Source organism: Lycium ferocissimum, chromosome 2, assembly GCF_029784015.1.
Source record: "Lycium ferocissimum isolate CSIRO_LF1 chromosome 2, AGI_CSIRO_Lferr_CH_V1, whole genome shotgun sequence".
Classification (NCBI taxonomy): Eukaryota; Viridiplantae; Streptophyta; class Magnoliopsida; order Solanales; family Solanaceae; genus Lycium; species Lycium ferocissimum.
The window spans coordinates 38,738,340-38,755,230 of NC_081343.1; the positions used below are offsets into that span (position 1 = coordinate 38,738,340).

The 16,891-nt window shown below is 34.6% G+C and overlaps 2 protein-coding genes across 3 annotated transcripts; one reads left to right on the forward strand and one right to left on the reverse strand.

Annotated features, from left to right (window-relative positions):
• The first annotated feature begins 192 nt into the window (after positions 1-192).
• On the forward strand, positions 193-5,586 carry LOC132036572 (malate dehydrogenase, glyoxysomal-like). 2 transcript variants are annotated; one of them, XM_059426942.1, is made up of 9 exons: positions 193-435; positions 989-1,198; positions 3,128-3,442; positions 4,254-4,343; positions 4,435-4,518; positions 4,737-4,772; positions 4,880-4,969; positions 5,088-5,182; positions 5,287-5,586. In XM_059426942.1, the coding sequence occupies exons 1-9, from the start codon at positions 367-369 to the stop codon at positions 5,357-5,359; spliced, it is 1,062 nt and encodes a 353-aa protein (XP_059282925.1). In that variant the 5' UTR covers positions 193-366; the 3' UTR covers positions 5,360-5,586. The 2 variants fall into 2 exon arrangements, with proteins under 2 accessions (XP_059282925.1, XP_059282916.1); XM_059426933.1 differs by having other exon boundaries at positions 195-435; positions 983-1,198.
• Positions 5,458-6,624, reverse strand: LOC132036585 (probable aspartic proteinase GIP2). The gene has a single exon (XM_059426954.1). It carries the CDS (start codon positions 6,358-6,360, stop codon positions 5,905-5,907), a length of 456 nt encoding a protein of 151 aa, XP_059282937.1. The 5' UTR covers positions 6,361-6,624; the 3' UTR covers positions 5,458-5,904.
• Between the last annotated feature and the right edge of the window lie 10,267 nt (positions 6,625-16,891).

Here is a 16,891-nt window from a genome sequence, read left to right on the forward strand (position 1 = left end):
AGCCAATCAAACGACTCTTAATCGTGTTTTGAATATATATATATATATATATATATTAGTTATCCAAACACTATATATATATAGATCTATTATAATGCTGTTGGTAAAGATGCGGCCGTCTAGTCTTCTTTATAAAAAGACCTCGAAGGATAAGTCTTGTAGTCCTTGGGCTTAAAAAAATATAAATCCAATTTCACACATACCAATAAACGATGTCGTCATCAGTCGATCTCTTCCATTTTCTTCTTTGTCGATCGCTCTACTTATAAATAAATCATTTCACCTCTGCTGTTCATCATCTCTACTATTTGTCTTTGTCTTTATAATTTCACACACCCAAATTGTCAAACCAAATCCAATTCGAATATGGAGCGCAGTGCAGAACGAATCGCCACAATCTCAGCCCACCTTAACCCTTCTCCTTCTTCTTACCAGGTACGATATTACTAAAATCTTTTTGCCTTCTTTAATAATTTGATCAATTAGTACTTGAGATGCTCCCTCCGTTTCATGTTGTGTGATTCTCTTTTACACGCCCCTTAAAAACATTAATTACAAAGAGTTTTTATCTATTTTACCCCTTTATTGGTATTTGAACAATCATAACGTCACATTTGAACAACATTGAGGCGCTTGTAGTCTTCAAGAACAATACTCCCTCCGGTTCAAAAAGAGTGTCTAATAAAACAGCCACCTACGCAAAAATAGTTAATTTGACTAAACTACAACGAATTAAATACGTGTTGAGATTTGATCACTTCACACTTAATAAGGGCAACTTTGGAAGAATAAGGTTAATTGTTTCTTGATTGGTCAGTGGACACTCTTTTTGAACCCAAAAAATGAGGGCGATCCGGAGGAAGTAACTACCAAGGGTGAAATAAGCAAAAATCATTAATTTTGCTTTGAACTTCTGAAAACAAATACTAATTTAGACTACAATTGATCATACATATACTAAATTTATCATTTGGGGCTCAAGATGGAGGGAGGTGTGGGTTTGAGCCGAGCTAATTGCAGGGCGAAAGGAGGTTCTCCGGGATTCAATGTGGCGATTTTGGGTGCTGCAGGAGGTATTGGTCAGCCACTTGCTATGCTTATGAAGATCAATCCACTGGTTTCGGTTTTGCATCTTTATGATGTTGCTAATACTCCTGGTGTTACTGCTGATATTAGCCACATGGATACTGGTGCTGTGGTAATTTCTCTTCCTACTTTGCCTGTTTTTGTAAGGAATTACTGCATGTTTTAAGCATAGAGTAGATATAATGGGATCTTTACACATAGCTGACCGGATTCACTCTTTATTTTATCTAGCCGATATACACTGACTATACATACACTAATTGTACAATGGATTATACATAAATTATACATCCGCCAGCTATTTTTAGTTTAAGCTGTTTTGTGGGCGGCTATTTAAGCAAAAAAATATGTGCTTTACTTTGAATGGAACCATGGGACTGCGAAATTGGAGCAGTTAAGAAAAAACAGAGTTGTCAAGGAAAAGAACAGCAAAATTGATGAGAAAGATTGAGTAAATACTGTGCTGACATAATACATGTTTTGCTCAGAAAAAAGCCTATCCATTATGAGATACAAGTGAAGCTGCTTGAATATAATTCAAGTTGAAGGGAATGAAGTAGTTCAATGAAATTGGAGAAACAAAATGAATCAAGGGAAGATTAGACGAAATCGTGATGCCTAAATTCGGAAAATTCAAATATTTAGGTTCAATATTTCAATGAATGACAAGGTAGATGAAAATATGACATATAAATTGGACATGAATGAAATGAAGATTGCTATTGGAGCGTAATGTGATAGGAAGATACCTATAAAAATAAAGTAAAAGGCAAGTTTTATAGAGTAGTTTTGTGGCAAACTATGTATAGAGAGTGAATGTGTGGCGTCTAAGGCCCAACATATCCACGAGAAGAATTTGCAGATATGAAATTATTAAGATGGATGTATGACTATACAAGATTGACAGGATTAGAGATGATCACATCCAACATAAAATGGAATTTAGCACACGTAGATGTCAAAATGATAGATGGTCTCTTATGATGCTTAGCATGCTCTATATAGATTTCTAGATGTATCGGTTTGTAGAGGTTGACAATATGATTATGGGAGAGGGTAAAAAGATATGAGGTAGGCCGAAAATCATGTAGAACGAAATTATCTCAAAAGACATGTAATATTTCGAAACAAATTGCACTTATTTAAGAATAGAACTCATCAAAGGTAAATGATACATATAGGCGGTAAGGACTAGTTTGGATACAGGTTAGTGGTAAGGCTTACACTTAAGTTAGATCCTTTATCTCCGAGAATTTTTTCGTTCTGGCTTGAGATGAATTTAAATAGGGAACAGTTGAGATTAATAACCTGTCCTAACTTGTTCGGGACTGAGGCGTACTAGTAGTTGTTGTTTTAAAGACTTGTATGTCTCTGTAGGAAAATAGTTTTGAACCTTTAATTTTAGAGATCCCCTCCTTTGCCTTGAACGGCAAACTATATAGTATCGCTGTGCAATGTACCTGAATAAAGCGAAAGAACAAGAGACTCGTAAACCTGATCCCCACTATTTGGGGAAGAGGCATAGTTGATTGACTGGGTGTGCATCTACTAGAACTGTCCCTTCAAAGTCATAGAGGGAGGATTAATATGAAATTTTGCTAAAAGGTCTGATATATACCACAACAACAACATACCTAGTGTTAAAAGGCCTGATATGTAGGACTCATAAATTCATTGCTGAATATATGGTGAAAATTGAATAATCTGTTGAGATGCTAGAAAAAATAAGGGAATATAGCACAACAAACAGGAAGTTGATTGCAATTCACAACATCTAAATGGTTAAATTAATGCTAATATGCCAATAAGAGGGCCGTTCACTTGTGAAATTTCCTGTCCCCCGTCATTCTGTCAGGGACATTTATACCATACCTCAAACTTAGGCGAGACTGAACTTTGCCTCTTTCAACACTGCTCTACATAAGTTGATTCTTGCTTAGTTCTGAGATATAGCCCATACTATTAATGTTGTGTTGTTTGACATTGATCATGCCATTCTTATATGTCTTTAAATAATTAACTTGAGTTTCTCGACTTCCAGGTTCGTGGTTTTCTAGGGCCTCAACAATTGGAAGATGCTCTCACTGGCATGGACCTTGTAATAATCCCTGCTGGTGTTCCTAGAAAACCAGGCATGACAAGAGATGATCTTTTCAACATAAATGCAGGAATTGTTAAGACTTTATGCGAAGGAATTGCCAAGTGCTGTCCTAAGGCCATTGTAAACATAATTAGTAATCCTGTAAACTCTACAGTGCCAATTGCTGCAGAGGTTTTCAAGATGGCTGGCACCTTCGATCCCAGGAGACTTTTGGGTGTCACTATGCTTGATATTGTCAGGGCCAATACCTTTGTGGTATGCAGAACTTTCTGAGTTGATTATTTTGTGATTTCCCTACTTCCACTTCCCTTTGAACAGAACAGCTACGCAATGTTTAAAAAGCTAGAAGCTGATAAACAAGTGCTTTTCTTGACTGCCTATTTGGGACAAAGATTGATTGGACCATGTTACTAGCTCCAGCCAGAAAATCGGTTTTGGTCTATCCCAAAATTAGGTCCACAAATTTCTGAATGAAAAATTCATCCACTATTCATTTTCTCTTGAATATCATACTAGCTCAGATGTTAATGGTCACCCTTTTTATCCTTTCAAATTAGACTTGGAGAAAAGTCTACTTAACATCAGAAGTAGACAATTTTTTCTTGTAGAGACATTTTAATTTCATCTTTACTCTCTATATCCATGTTAGCCCAAACCTATAGAATTTGTTGGAGTACTGTTGTTTTACAGTTTGTAGTTCAACTTATTTGAACCTAGTTCATTTTAAATAGCATGTACCATTGCTGTAATGTTACTTTTTATGCTTCACAGACCTGTTGCATTATTGACCTTGTTTACAAGTATAAACTGATTACAAGGACCCTGAGGTGAATGTTGTATATTCCTGATTAGTTTGTGGAATTGAGACCAGCTATAAGGCATCTAATCCTGGTTTAATTTGAAAGATATACACCTGAAATTTGCTGAATATTATATAGCATATCATCAAGAACATTAAATATTTTATGGATTATTTTGTGTTTACCAACAGAACGCTCTTTGAGTTGTACTTTGGCATTTAATGTTGAGCTTCCGCCTGTGATCTAATCTCTTTCATGTCATGAAGGCTGAAGTTTTGGGGCTTGATCCCAGGGAAGTGGATGTTCCAGTTGTCGGGGGTCATGCTGGTGTTACAATTCTACCTCTTCTTTCCCAGGTTTGGTAAACTTATTTCAAGCTGAGTATAGCTTGCTCACAGTATCTTATTTGACCTATAATTTCTTTTTCACTTGCCTAATGGAATTCAGGTTAAGCCTCCTTGTTCTTTTACTCCAGCGGAAACTGAATATTTAACATCTCGTATACAAAATGGTGGGACTGAGGTTGTCGAGGTAAGATAAAATTGAAGACTTATGAAATGAGTCTTTTGGTTGTTATGTTGAAATAATTGTTGTGCGTGGCTGGTGTTGCTTTCCCTTATTTTTTTGGTCTTCCTAGACCTTATTGCATAATGTTTTTGTTGTTTATATTCGACTTACCATAGTCAGCAGTCTAACTCCATTGGTGGAATTCATCTGTTATTGAATGAACATGGTGCTCTTTTTTGCAGGCAAAAGCTGGTGCCGGTTCGGCAACCCTCTCTATGGTTAGAGTATTTTTGTACTCTTTTATTTCAATTTTCTCTTGTATTGCAGTTGAGAGATCATATCATCCACAGAGATACTGAACGACAAGTCTGTCCTATCTTTTCAGGCATATGCTGCGGTTAAATTTGCTGACGCATGTTTGCATGGATTGAGAGGAGATGCTGGCATTGTTGAATGTGCATTTGTGTCTTCCCAGGCATATTTTAAAACTTTGTCATGCTAAAGTTCCTCTGCTGCTTGTATTTGTTACATCGCACTTTATTCTGGAATATAGAAAACTTGGATGTTCATGACAGTTACATCGCACTTTGTAGGTGACTGAGCTTCCATATTTTGCATCAAGAGTACGGCTTGGGCGTAACGGAGTTGAAGAAATATACCCCCTTGGTCCCCTAAATGAATACGAGAGGTCAGTGTTCTGATCAATTTACCCCTTGATATCACTACCATGTTCATTGTGATGTTATTCTTTGAAAATACTTGGCAGATTTTTCTCAATATATCATTTTGTAGGACTGGGCTTGAGAAGGCAAAGACGGAGCTAGCAACAAGTATTCAGAAGGGTGTTACCTTTGTAAAGAAATGAGCACACAACTAAATGACTTCCAAAATATGTTTTTTTTTTGTGGCCATATATCTCAAAGCCAGAAAAATAAGAGTAGTTTCTTTGTTGTATTGAAGGCCAATCATGTTCTACTTTCTACGGATTGATGCCTTAGTGCAGAAAATAAGTGTTGTATCTGGTCATGTAAAATAATTACAATGTCCCTAGTGAATGTTAGACTTGCAAAGTATTACATCCCTTTGATACTACATTTTGGTGTGGACTTTTTCACATATATAGCCATTAAAATGAAGAGTTCGAGCTTAGCTATCAGCTGCCCGTTTTATTAATCCAGAATTGTAAGCGGTTAAATAGAGGCCTACAAGCAGAATAAAACAAAAAATCTGAATTAACATTAGATATTGTTATTACAAATTTCAGACTTCATGATTAGTTGGAAAACGAAATTACAAAGAAAACAACATTTTCCGGTAAAGCAAGCAACAAAGACCAAGTCTAATTTCAGCAATTTAATGAATTCTACATCCTAGTTCATATTGTTGCACAATTTCATCAATCAGAAGCAGTTATCGATCGAGCTGTGCTACGTATAGTTCTGTCTGACGGAAAAAGAGCAAGTTACTGAAACCTATTCTAGTTCTCGAAAGATCAAATTCCACAAGGTTGTCCTGCACTTGATAAGATCCAATAACAATTGCTTGTCCCCAATCTCGAGTATGTCGCTCAAAAAAGGCTAAACACACAACATCCTCGTTAACTTTTGCCGATGAGTTCGCTCCAGTAATTCTCCAATGCACATTTTTCTTGTGGAGACCGATGTTAATTTCAGGAGCATTATAGCCAAGTCGCGATAAACCAATATCTCTCGAGTTGAAGCAAGTTGTAAAGGGTTCAACTGGAGTCACAGATCTAACTTCTTTTGGCATCTCATTGACAAAAGCTTTTGTCAGGGCATTGTAAATAGAAGTGGCCAATATAGTATCAGGTGCACCCCTGCTAATACTTCTCTTCATTACTCTCATTGTTTTTTCAATGAGAGTAATGTTTTATGAAGTGGCACATTTTTCCCATTGATGCTAATGGATGAAACTTTTATATGGTACTCAGAGCCCTTACATAACCAATCTTCCTTAGTTTAGTGTTCTCTTCATTTCCTTTGATAAGACGGCGTTTCACTGTATAAGAAAAATGGAATTTCTTTTATAGCAAACATAATATTCAAACTTGTAACTTTGAACATGATATGATTTTTTTTCTGTAAAAGTATGTTATTAAGGTTAAATAAAAGTTTTACAGTTAAAAAATTCTTAAATATAAGATGTTGATGGCGTTTTAGAGCATTTTTATATTAAAATATATTGTATGAAAGCTCATTGATCAAATGCAACATTCTATTGCTGCATTCATTTTCCGTTGTGTCCAGTGGCCATAAAGAGGCAGAGAAAGGTTTCATTTTCTCTCACGTTTTGGAGCCTTAATTGGCCTTTACTTTTTATTCTTCCACTATCTCATTACTCACCCATATTCATCCTCATTCAAACTTGTAACTTTGAACATGATATGATTTTTTTTCTGTAAAAGTATGTTATTAAGGTTAAATAAAAGTTTTACAGTTAAAAAATTTTTAAATATAAGATGTTGATGGCGTTTTAGAGCATTTTTATATTAAAATATATTGTAAGGAAAGTCATTGATCAAATGCAACATTCTATTGCTGCATTCATTTTCCATTGTGGCCAGTGGCCATAAAGATAGAGAAAGGTTTCGTTTTCTCTCACGTTTGGAGCCTTAATTGGCCTTTACTTTTATTCTTCCAATTATCCTGGCTTTCCACCCATATTCATCCTCTTTAGAACTCATTTAACTCCAACTAATAATTCTTCCATTATCTACCTACTTTACTATCCCATTCATTTCCTATTCAATTCAAGGATGATTTTCCTACCTATAAATAGTTATTCATCCTTAACTTGTGGGGTGTAGAGAAAAATATATATATTTTGGAGAGTTCTTGAAAAGCTAGAGGAAATAAAAGAGCTTTTATTAGTTGAAGAAGCTTCTTCTTTTGCTTAGGTGACCAACATCTTCATTCGTTGTCATTAGCTATACGTGATCTATTGTTATATCGACGTTTTAGGATTATCGCTCGGACCGTAGAGATTTACCCATAAATAATTTTAAAGAAATGCTAGATATCCTGTTCAAGATATTTTTATTTCTTCATTTTATTTTTTCAATTGTAATCGTAATTTCATTGTTTTATCACCAACAGATGTCATTTCTAACACTACAAGTAAAGGGCCTTTTGTGGCAATACAAGTCGCCAGAACAAAGTCACCACAGATGACCTTTAGTGGCGATCACGGGTCGTTGGCCATACTAAGTATCTGATACTTATTCGAGATTCAAACAATTGAAATTTTGACTGATAATTTAAAATGTAATATTTTATCAAATTGAAATGAGAATAATTGCAACTTATAGTACTTCTTGTATAATTTTTGAATATCTAAATTTTATTTTTAAAATATTAAGTTGATCGTCTAATCTAATTTAAATTCAAAAATTATTCAAATTGACTTTTGGTAAAGAAAAATGTCACACAATTAAGGAGGAAGGGTGTAGAGATTTACCACCAAATTTGTATGTCCGCTCAAAATTAGCATGAGATTTGGCTTGGAATTGCCAACGCAACATTTTAGCTAGAGCGATTCCTGTGTGACTCAATTTTCAGATGGAAAACATTGGCTAGGAGATCGGAATTTCCTACTTAAACTCGTATTTAATGTAGCATAGTAGCTGAGACTTAGTATCGCTAAAATTTGTAGCTAATTTTTTTTAAAAAAATAAAATAAAATAAAAATGTAGCTAATTACATATTCTCTTGTAGTGTTTAATAGTGAAAACCACTAAAAAGTCAGCCACCAAAAGCTACCCCTTTCGTTGCTGGGTTGTATCAGCAGAAGCGGCGACCTAAGTGCAGTTGCCACTAAAACATTCACTTTTTGTGGTGATAATTTTGAGTTACAGAAAACTCACAATTTGTGGCGATCTAAAGGTGCTCACTAAACCTCTACTTTTGTGGCAACTACAAGGTTGTCACCACTCGTCGCCCCAAAAAACCTCAATATTGTAGTGCTAGTATTCACTAAGAAAGAAACTAAACGAAAAGGAGTGTCATATCAAATGAAACACAAAAAGCACTGCTATAAGACTTAGTTTTCTCATTTCTTTTTTTCGGCCTTCACAGTTAAGAAAAAACAAATTGCGTGCACTAAGAAAAAAAAAATGAAAGATGTGTATATGGTGGACATAAAAGAAGACTTTTGTCAAGACTTTCAAGTTTGATATCCTTCGCCATCATCTTCTAATTTATTTATTGTTTTGAATTTGTTTTTAACTGGTTGAACTTCCACTGTCTCCGTCAATGGCATTTATAGATAGAGCAGACTAGTTTAATTAATCACCTCATAATTGATCAGTGGACAAATGGACTTGTTAAAATATACTAGATACCGGAGCTCGTGCCAGCACGGCCCAACATATGTTAATTATTTTATTTTTATGCAACAATAAGACTCGCTCGAACATATTTTATGATGTTTTTATTCGCATCTTGTTGATATGTTTTCATAATTATTGAAGTTCCTTCGTTATTTAATTGGATAATTTTTTTTAAAAAAAATTATTTATGAGAAAGCAAGGTTAGTAGGAAAATTCCCAAATACCAAAGGAACGCAAGTGATTCAATATCTATAAAATAACATGATAAAATGTGATAATTACAACTCAAAGGAAGATCGTAAATGAATAATATTTTTTGTATTTTTATGAATGTGTGAGTATGTGATTTTCTTATAGATAGAAATAGATTTCTTTTGATATCTATTAATTTTTCACTCATTATTTTATGTGTCAAGTCTTTATGTTAGTTAAAAGTGATTTTTAATCTTAGTATTAGACGAAATTCAAGAAATAACCTAAATTCATCAAAATGAAGCTCAAGAATCAATTTATATATATATTATGCTTAAAAAAATTAATTTTTAGTTAACCACACAAGAGATTTTAAAGACAACCCGATTTTAATCGATAGCGCTATCTTCATTTTCAACCCTATATGACACCATGTAACAATTTTTACTCTCTATATTTGTAAGCAGATATGAACTTACTATAGAAGCAAAATTTTGGAAGTTCAAAACAAATAGAGAGAAGAATACGGAGAGGAACATATGATGTGTGATATGTTTAAATGTAAAATAAGATCTAGACCTAATAAATGTTTCGGTAATAATGGATAATTTTGCCCAAAATTACGTAAATTAATGTATACGGACAAATAATGTAAAAGGTACTCCTCCGGTCCACATTGTAGGCATTTTTAGTTTGAAAGACACCTCCTTAAGAAATCACCACCTTAAAAGACTAAGAAGCGTTTTTACTAAATTATTCTTAATTAAATAGAGCACCAATTTAATTTGAGTTCTTGGTTATGTAAAACTTTACTTATCTACATAAGGATAAATTTTAGAAATAATTAATACCTTTTCAATTATGTAAAAAGTTATTTATTATGGATTATATATAAACGTTAAAAACTCCACATACTCCCAAGTAAACTTATACTTGAGTAGATGAAAAATAAAACTTCAGCAAATTTATAAAAGATTGAAATTATTTTTAAGCTTTTAAATGTGATTCTAACAATTGTAATAAAAAATGCTTTAGGAATAGAAATTTAGGCTTGCTATATTACTTCTACAGTTGAACAATTTTAAAGGTGGCCTCAAAAGGAGAAGTTCCCAAATGTCATATATACTGTGGCTCTTTTGCATGTCATCTGTTACAATGAAATTGTCATTTAAGCCTTATAAAAAGGCATTAAAGATGGTCTTATTTACAAAAATATACAAGGCTATGGAAATAATAACAAGATGAAAAAGCAAAGGCAATAATAGCCTGCAAAAGTAGAAATGGACGTGAGACCCACTACATAGAAGAGATCATTAAAAGATTACACAACACAACAATAATAAATAGGGAAAAGGGTCAAAAATACCATTTCTACTAAAAAAGTGCTAAAATATCCTCCGAACTTATTTTGGGTCAAAATACCCTCTCATCCTTAAAGTTTTCAAATATACCCCTATCTCGACGGAAATTATCCCGTCAATTTCTAAATCATTTTTTTAAACTCGCACCCATCATTTAAAACTCCGACCCAACTAAATAATTATAAGATCCCTTATTCCCCCAATATGTAGGTTTGAAGTTTGAGGGAATTGGGGGAATAAGGGGATCTTGTGGGTTATTATTTAGTTGAGTCAATGTTTAAATGATGGAGCAGTTTAAAAAATGATTTCGGGTTATTTTTGATAATTTCCATTAAGACAAGGGTATATTTGAAAACTTTAAGGATGAGAGGGGGTATTTTTGACTCAAAATAAGTTCGAGGATATTTTTAAATTTTTTTTCCAAAAGTTTATTTTTTGACCCTTTTCCCTAATAAATATCCACCGGGAGTACTCTTCAAAAAATGAATTGAGGAAAATGCAACCAATAGCCAATTTACAACATCCACGTGTAAGCATAAAACATTGAAATTCTCATTGAGCCCCTGTGAGGACGACGATCCTTAGTAGAAAACCCATGCTTCTATTATAGTAAAGTAATAATAATAACAATAATATGTTCCGGAAACTTCATATGTTTGTATTGGAAACTGTATGTATGGTCAAAATTTCACATTAATTGTCATTACCCTCACATTACCCTCTGCCTGGTCCCTAGCTGCTTTACGTAGATTTTGTTGAATATTTGTTCCACGGTCTCATTTTTCTTCTAGGCATAGGCATCTATGTTAGGCCAAACTAGGTTGACAAATCATCCCGTTACTGCTTGCAGGACCACTGAGCTTGTTATAATATGTTACCGAATCTTCAAGTTTTTGTACTGAAAACTGGATGGTCCGCTCATTGTCGACGTCTGTTTTTGAGTTTGCAAACTTTTAAGTTTATTAAAAGAGATAATTTCTTGGATGATCACCCAAGTTTAAATTTTTTTTTATAAAAGTCATTTTTATTTCATTTAGGACAATAAAGTCATTCAAATATACTATTTTCCTCAAAAAATACTAAACACCTCAAAAGTCTCCTTCTCTCCTTGTTGGCATGCCACGTCATTAGAATTTCCGATTTGTTTTAATATATTCTCTAGGTTTCACTTTGTTTGAGCTTATTCTGTTCTAAAAATAATAACACATACTTATATTTCTTAATGAGATACAAATGCTATGACTTGTGTATATCTACAAGTCAGAAAATTTTATAATCACACAAATATTATGAGATGATTATTAATATCATAAATTTCGGAAGTCTTTATTTCTTTATAGACTATGAATAACAAAGTGAAATGAATGAGAAATATTTGTCGAAGAAAAGTTTCTTAAAGGTTTCCAAATTTAGTTTTTTGAAACTCCAAAAATATTGAGTCTTAAAATCTTTTTTCAAAAAAATACTGTAAAAATAGCTCAAACCAACAATTTTTGTGTAAACTCAAACTCAGTTTTTGCAAACTAAAACGCTACTAAACAACACAAGATTTCACTGGCTTTTGCTGATACACTCTGCAGGGTCCCTACCTACTTGCTTTAGCTAATAATCTCTTTAATTTTTTGTCGTTAACCACAATGCCATCGTCCATAATTCCTAAATCCAACTGAAGCGAAGCAAAGAAGTCAAAGAAAAGACATGCTCCATGCCCCACTTATTTAATATTTTCATTGTAGTCATGAAGAGGAATACAAGTAGATCCAAATTAATGTAAGCAAATTCTGTTGTGGCCTTTAAGAACCCAAAGGGTCACAACTCTAGAAGCTAGAGACCACAAGCAATAAACTGTCCTCCTCTCTCTACTTTTATTCTAGAATGTCCAGTGTTATAACAAGAAGCAGTGACGAATTCAAGAATTTCGTTATGAGTATTCAAGATTTAATATTTATAGATAAAAAATAATTTTTGATCTATTTATCATATAATTTTTTGATGAACCACTCTTCACTATATGTAGCTCTACCCCTGACAAGAAGCCAGAGTACTCTTTCAAGTTTCAACTACAAGTTAATCATATATGTACAAGTAAAACAAAATTTGCAATGGTAATTAATTACATCGGATGATGTACATCAAGACTTATGTATGCAACTTTGCTTCTTGTTCGAATCGCTATAATATTTATATATAAAAAGTAATTTTTGATCTATTTATCATATAATTTCTGATGAACCACTCTTCACTATATGTAGCTCTACCCCTGACAAGGAGCCAGAGTACTCTTTCAAGTTTCAACTACAAGTTAATCATATATGTACAAGTAAAACAAAATTTGCAATGGTAATTAATTACATCGGATGATGTACATCAAGACTTATGTATGCAACTTTGCTTCTTGTTCGATTCGCTGTATGTTTAACATTAATAATTTGCCATTAATTATAAAGATGTAAAACACAGTGCGTATGTGTGTGAGAGAGTGAGTGCATCCTTTGTCGGTGTGACAAGAGGGAAATTTAAGGTCCTTTCTTTCAAAGAAGTCATATGGTAGGACAAGAACATAACTAAATTGTACTGCATGCTACATTATATTGAATTCCCCACCACTTTAATGGCATTTTTCCCTCTACGTGATAACTCAAAGCAATTAGAAATTTTGTTCCCTAATCTCAACTTATATACCCCCTTCTCTTAATTTTATGTGGTAATATTTAATTGGAAATGAATTTAATAAAGAAAGCAAGACTTTTACCCTGACATTACTGTAGTAATAAAACCAACTCCTTAAGAGTAAATAAATATTTTTTAATTAAATATTTTTCGAATATAAAAATGTGCCTTTCAACCACAAACTAATCGTTGCTACAAGCAAAACCAATTTGCCATGGTAATTACATCAGATGATTTTACATTAATCAAGAATTTGTATGCAGTTGTACATGCTTCTTGTTCGACTTGCTATATGTGGAACACATATAATTTGCCATTAAAAAAGAGGGAAACACTATATCCTCTGTCGGTGAGACATCACAAAATGATTTTGAGGTCCTTTCTCGAACTGCCGTTTGGACAACGAAACAAAAACTCAAACATAAGGCATACTCCCTCCATTTGAATTTAAGTGACATGTTTGAATTGTTACAGAGTTTACGATATAATAGAGATTTTTTAAACTTGTGGTCTTTAACATAAGATAAAGATTTATGTGGTTATAAAGTTTTCAAATCATGTGACATTAAAATGTCATAATATTCATGTGGTTATAAAATCTTTTCATTTATAGTAAATGAAAAATGTAAACTTAATTGTTTTCAGAAAAAAAATCATATTTTAGAATGAACTAAAAAGAAAAGCGTGTCACATCAATCGGAACGAAATAAATACTATTATGGCATATATCTTTTGTTTGTGCGGAAGTTCTATTTTTAAAATAAAGCGGAACAAATCAAAAGATGAGTAGATTAGTTCTATCACACTCGGGGGGCCCGGATCGTTCTATGACTTTCTTTGCAACATCTCCGTAGCTCTCCTAAGTTGGCCTTGGTCATACCGTGGTCTGTGGATTCCTGCATCGCCCCTTGGAGGGGGGCGGGCTGAGTATGGCTCATACCAATCTCTCGGGTTCCTTTGCCTAGCAGGGAGGACATTCCCAGGTCTACCCTACGACTTACCTTTTATTTCAATCCGGGCGCCGGTTTCGAGGTCATCCTCTATCCTCATTTTGGCGGTGTACCTTTGTTCAATTCGTTCTAGCACTTGGCCAGGAACTCCCTCGGGCTCTCCTTTAATTTTCTCGACGCGTCCAAACCGTTAGCGTTCAAACGATCTGCAAATGCCGAAACGGCCCAGTCCTCAAGTATAGCAGGCAGCATCATTCTCTCCCGCTGGAACCATTCCACATACTTGTGGAGCGACTCTTCATTCCTCTATTTTATAGCAAAGATATCCTCCTTGTGCATCTCGACTCTTTGAGCTTCGATATGAGCTTTCACAAACGTATCTGCAAAAGCAGCAAAATAGTCAATAGAATTTTTAGACAAAACAGTATACCAAGAAAGAGCTTCCTCGATGAGCGTGTATTGGAAGCATGACAGATTTGAGCTCGTGTTGTTTGAGGTCGTGCCCGGTGACGACCTCTTCAAAGGTCGTTATGTGTTCTTCCGGGTTCATAGTTTCGCCATATTTAGGTATGTCCGGCATTTTAAACATCTTTGGGATAGGCGCGGGAGCTACTTGTATGGGATCTTTCTGTACTTTCTTGCTCCTGCCCCCTTCAAGTTAAGGGAAGCCCCAGGTATTTGACTCATTCGGTCATGGAGCTCCTTTCTAGTTTAGTGATCCTTGCTAAGCTTGCGCTCTGCTCAACTGGCTCCGACTCCATCTGTCCTGCGTTTACTCCTGGAGTCCGAAGCGCCTCGATAACCTCTGGGTTATTTGAAGGGTGACTGACCGGTATTTTCTCGGTCAGAGAATTTAAAAGCTTCTTCATGCGTTCCATCATCTCTTTGTTCGATGTTAGAACCGCCGCTAAGGTCACTTCCGATGGGGGGTCCTTCGCTTTGTACATCGCCTCCACCCTAGAGTGAGGGCGCCTTTTCCTTTTTCCAAAATAACGTCCTATGGGAAGCACTTCCCTACTTTCCGCCTACCGGTTAGGATAGTTCTCCCCAGTTGGAATCTTGTCATGAACCTCCTCCGGGGGTGGTGTTATCTCCTCCCTCTCTTCTCATTCAATGGTGTGTACAGGTAAAGCACAATAAGGAACAAGAATATAAGACAATGATTCAAGAAGCTAAATAAGTAATGAGTAAACTCGTGTATATTGCTTTTTGAGAGAAAAAGGGTACGGTTACAAGAGCATGAACAAGATGGGTCCCTTTCCTTCTCTCCTAAGCTATCCTTATATAAGTCAAAGTTCGACTTTTCAAACCCTAAAGTACGGGTGATGTAACGTCTCTGCAGCTCCAACGTGCATACAAGCTACGGCACTCTGGTCGAGGTCTGCAGACATGACCCAAGTTGGTAGGAGTGGAGGCCAGCTGGACAAGTCCCCCGGTCCTACCGAGCATCCGGTCATGTAAACTTACCTCGGCTGCATTTTTCACCCAAGACAAACTCAAAGCAATTAGAAAATTTTGTTCCCTAATCTCAACTTTTATAGCCCTTCTCTTTATTTTATGTGGTAATATTTAATTGAACATGCATTTAATAAAGAAAGAATGACATTTATCCTGATATTTCTGTAGTAATAAAAGCATCTCCTTAAGAGTAAATAAATATTTTTCAAATATAAAATGTGTCTTTCAACCACAAATTAATCGTTGCTACAAGCAAAACCAATTTGCCATGGTAATTACATCAGATGATACATTAATCAAGAAAATGTAAACACATATAATCTGCCATTAAAAAAGAGGGAAACACTATATCGGTATATCCTATGTCGGTGAGACATCACAAAATGATTTTGAGGTCCTTTCTCTAACTGCCGTTTGGACAACGAAACAAAACCCAAACATAAGACATGCTCTGTCCATTTGACTTTACGTGACATGTTTGAATTGTTGCTGAGTTTACGATATAAATATAGATTTTTTAAACTTGTGGTCTTTAACATAAGATAGCATTTATGTGGTTATAAAGTTTGTAAATCATATAACATTAAACATGTCATAATATTATGTGGTTGTAAAATCTTTTCATTTAGAGTAAATGAAAAGTGTAAACTTAATTGTTTTTTAATGTAGAAACAAAGTCACATTTTAAAATGAATTAAAAAAAAAAAAAGTGTGTCACATCAATATTATTCTGGCATATATCGTTTTGTTGTGCAGAAGTTCTATTTATAAAATAAAACGGAACAAATCAAAAAATGAGTAGATTAGTTCTATCACATAAAAAAACAATTCCCACAATCCGAATAATTTGAAGTAGTCAGAATAGAATGAAATAAAACAAATTGTAAAAGCAAAACAGGATAGAACAGGACACAATGAAGTTTCAAAAAGATAAACAGGACAATGAAATTTAGAGGAGGCCAACATGTGCCAAAGTCAAACGGTTGTTCTTCCTTCTCCGTTCCTTCAAACGTAAAGCAGCGCTCTCTTGGCAGAGTTTTAGGCGGCAAGAGACTTTAGGGCTTGTTGGAGTCTGAATTGTGTACTGTACTCAACAGGAAGCGTCATAGCCACCCCCTCAGAGATTGAATTGAAAGTCGACTGATTTGTATGGATGTAACTCATTTCATAAAGTTAAATTGTTTCTAAATATAGAATTGTGTCAATTTCTCACACCCCGAACCATGGCCTAGGCGTAACACGGCACTCGGTGCCTTACTACATGTGACGGAGCGAACCACATGGCTTGCTGAATCATCATGAGCATAAACATGAGCAGAATATAACATGAAATATGATGAGCCTTAATAAAACATGAGAAATCATAATATTTAATAAAATACTTGTATAAAACGTGAATGCGAAAATATCATAAACTG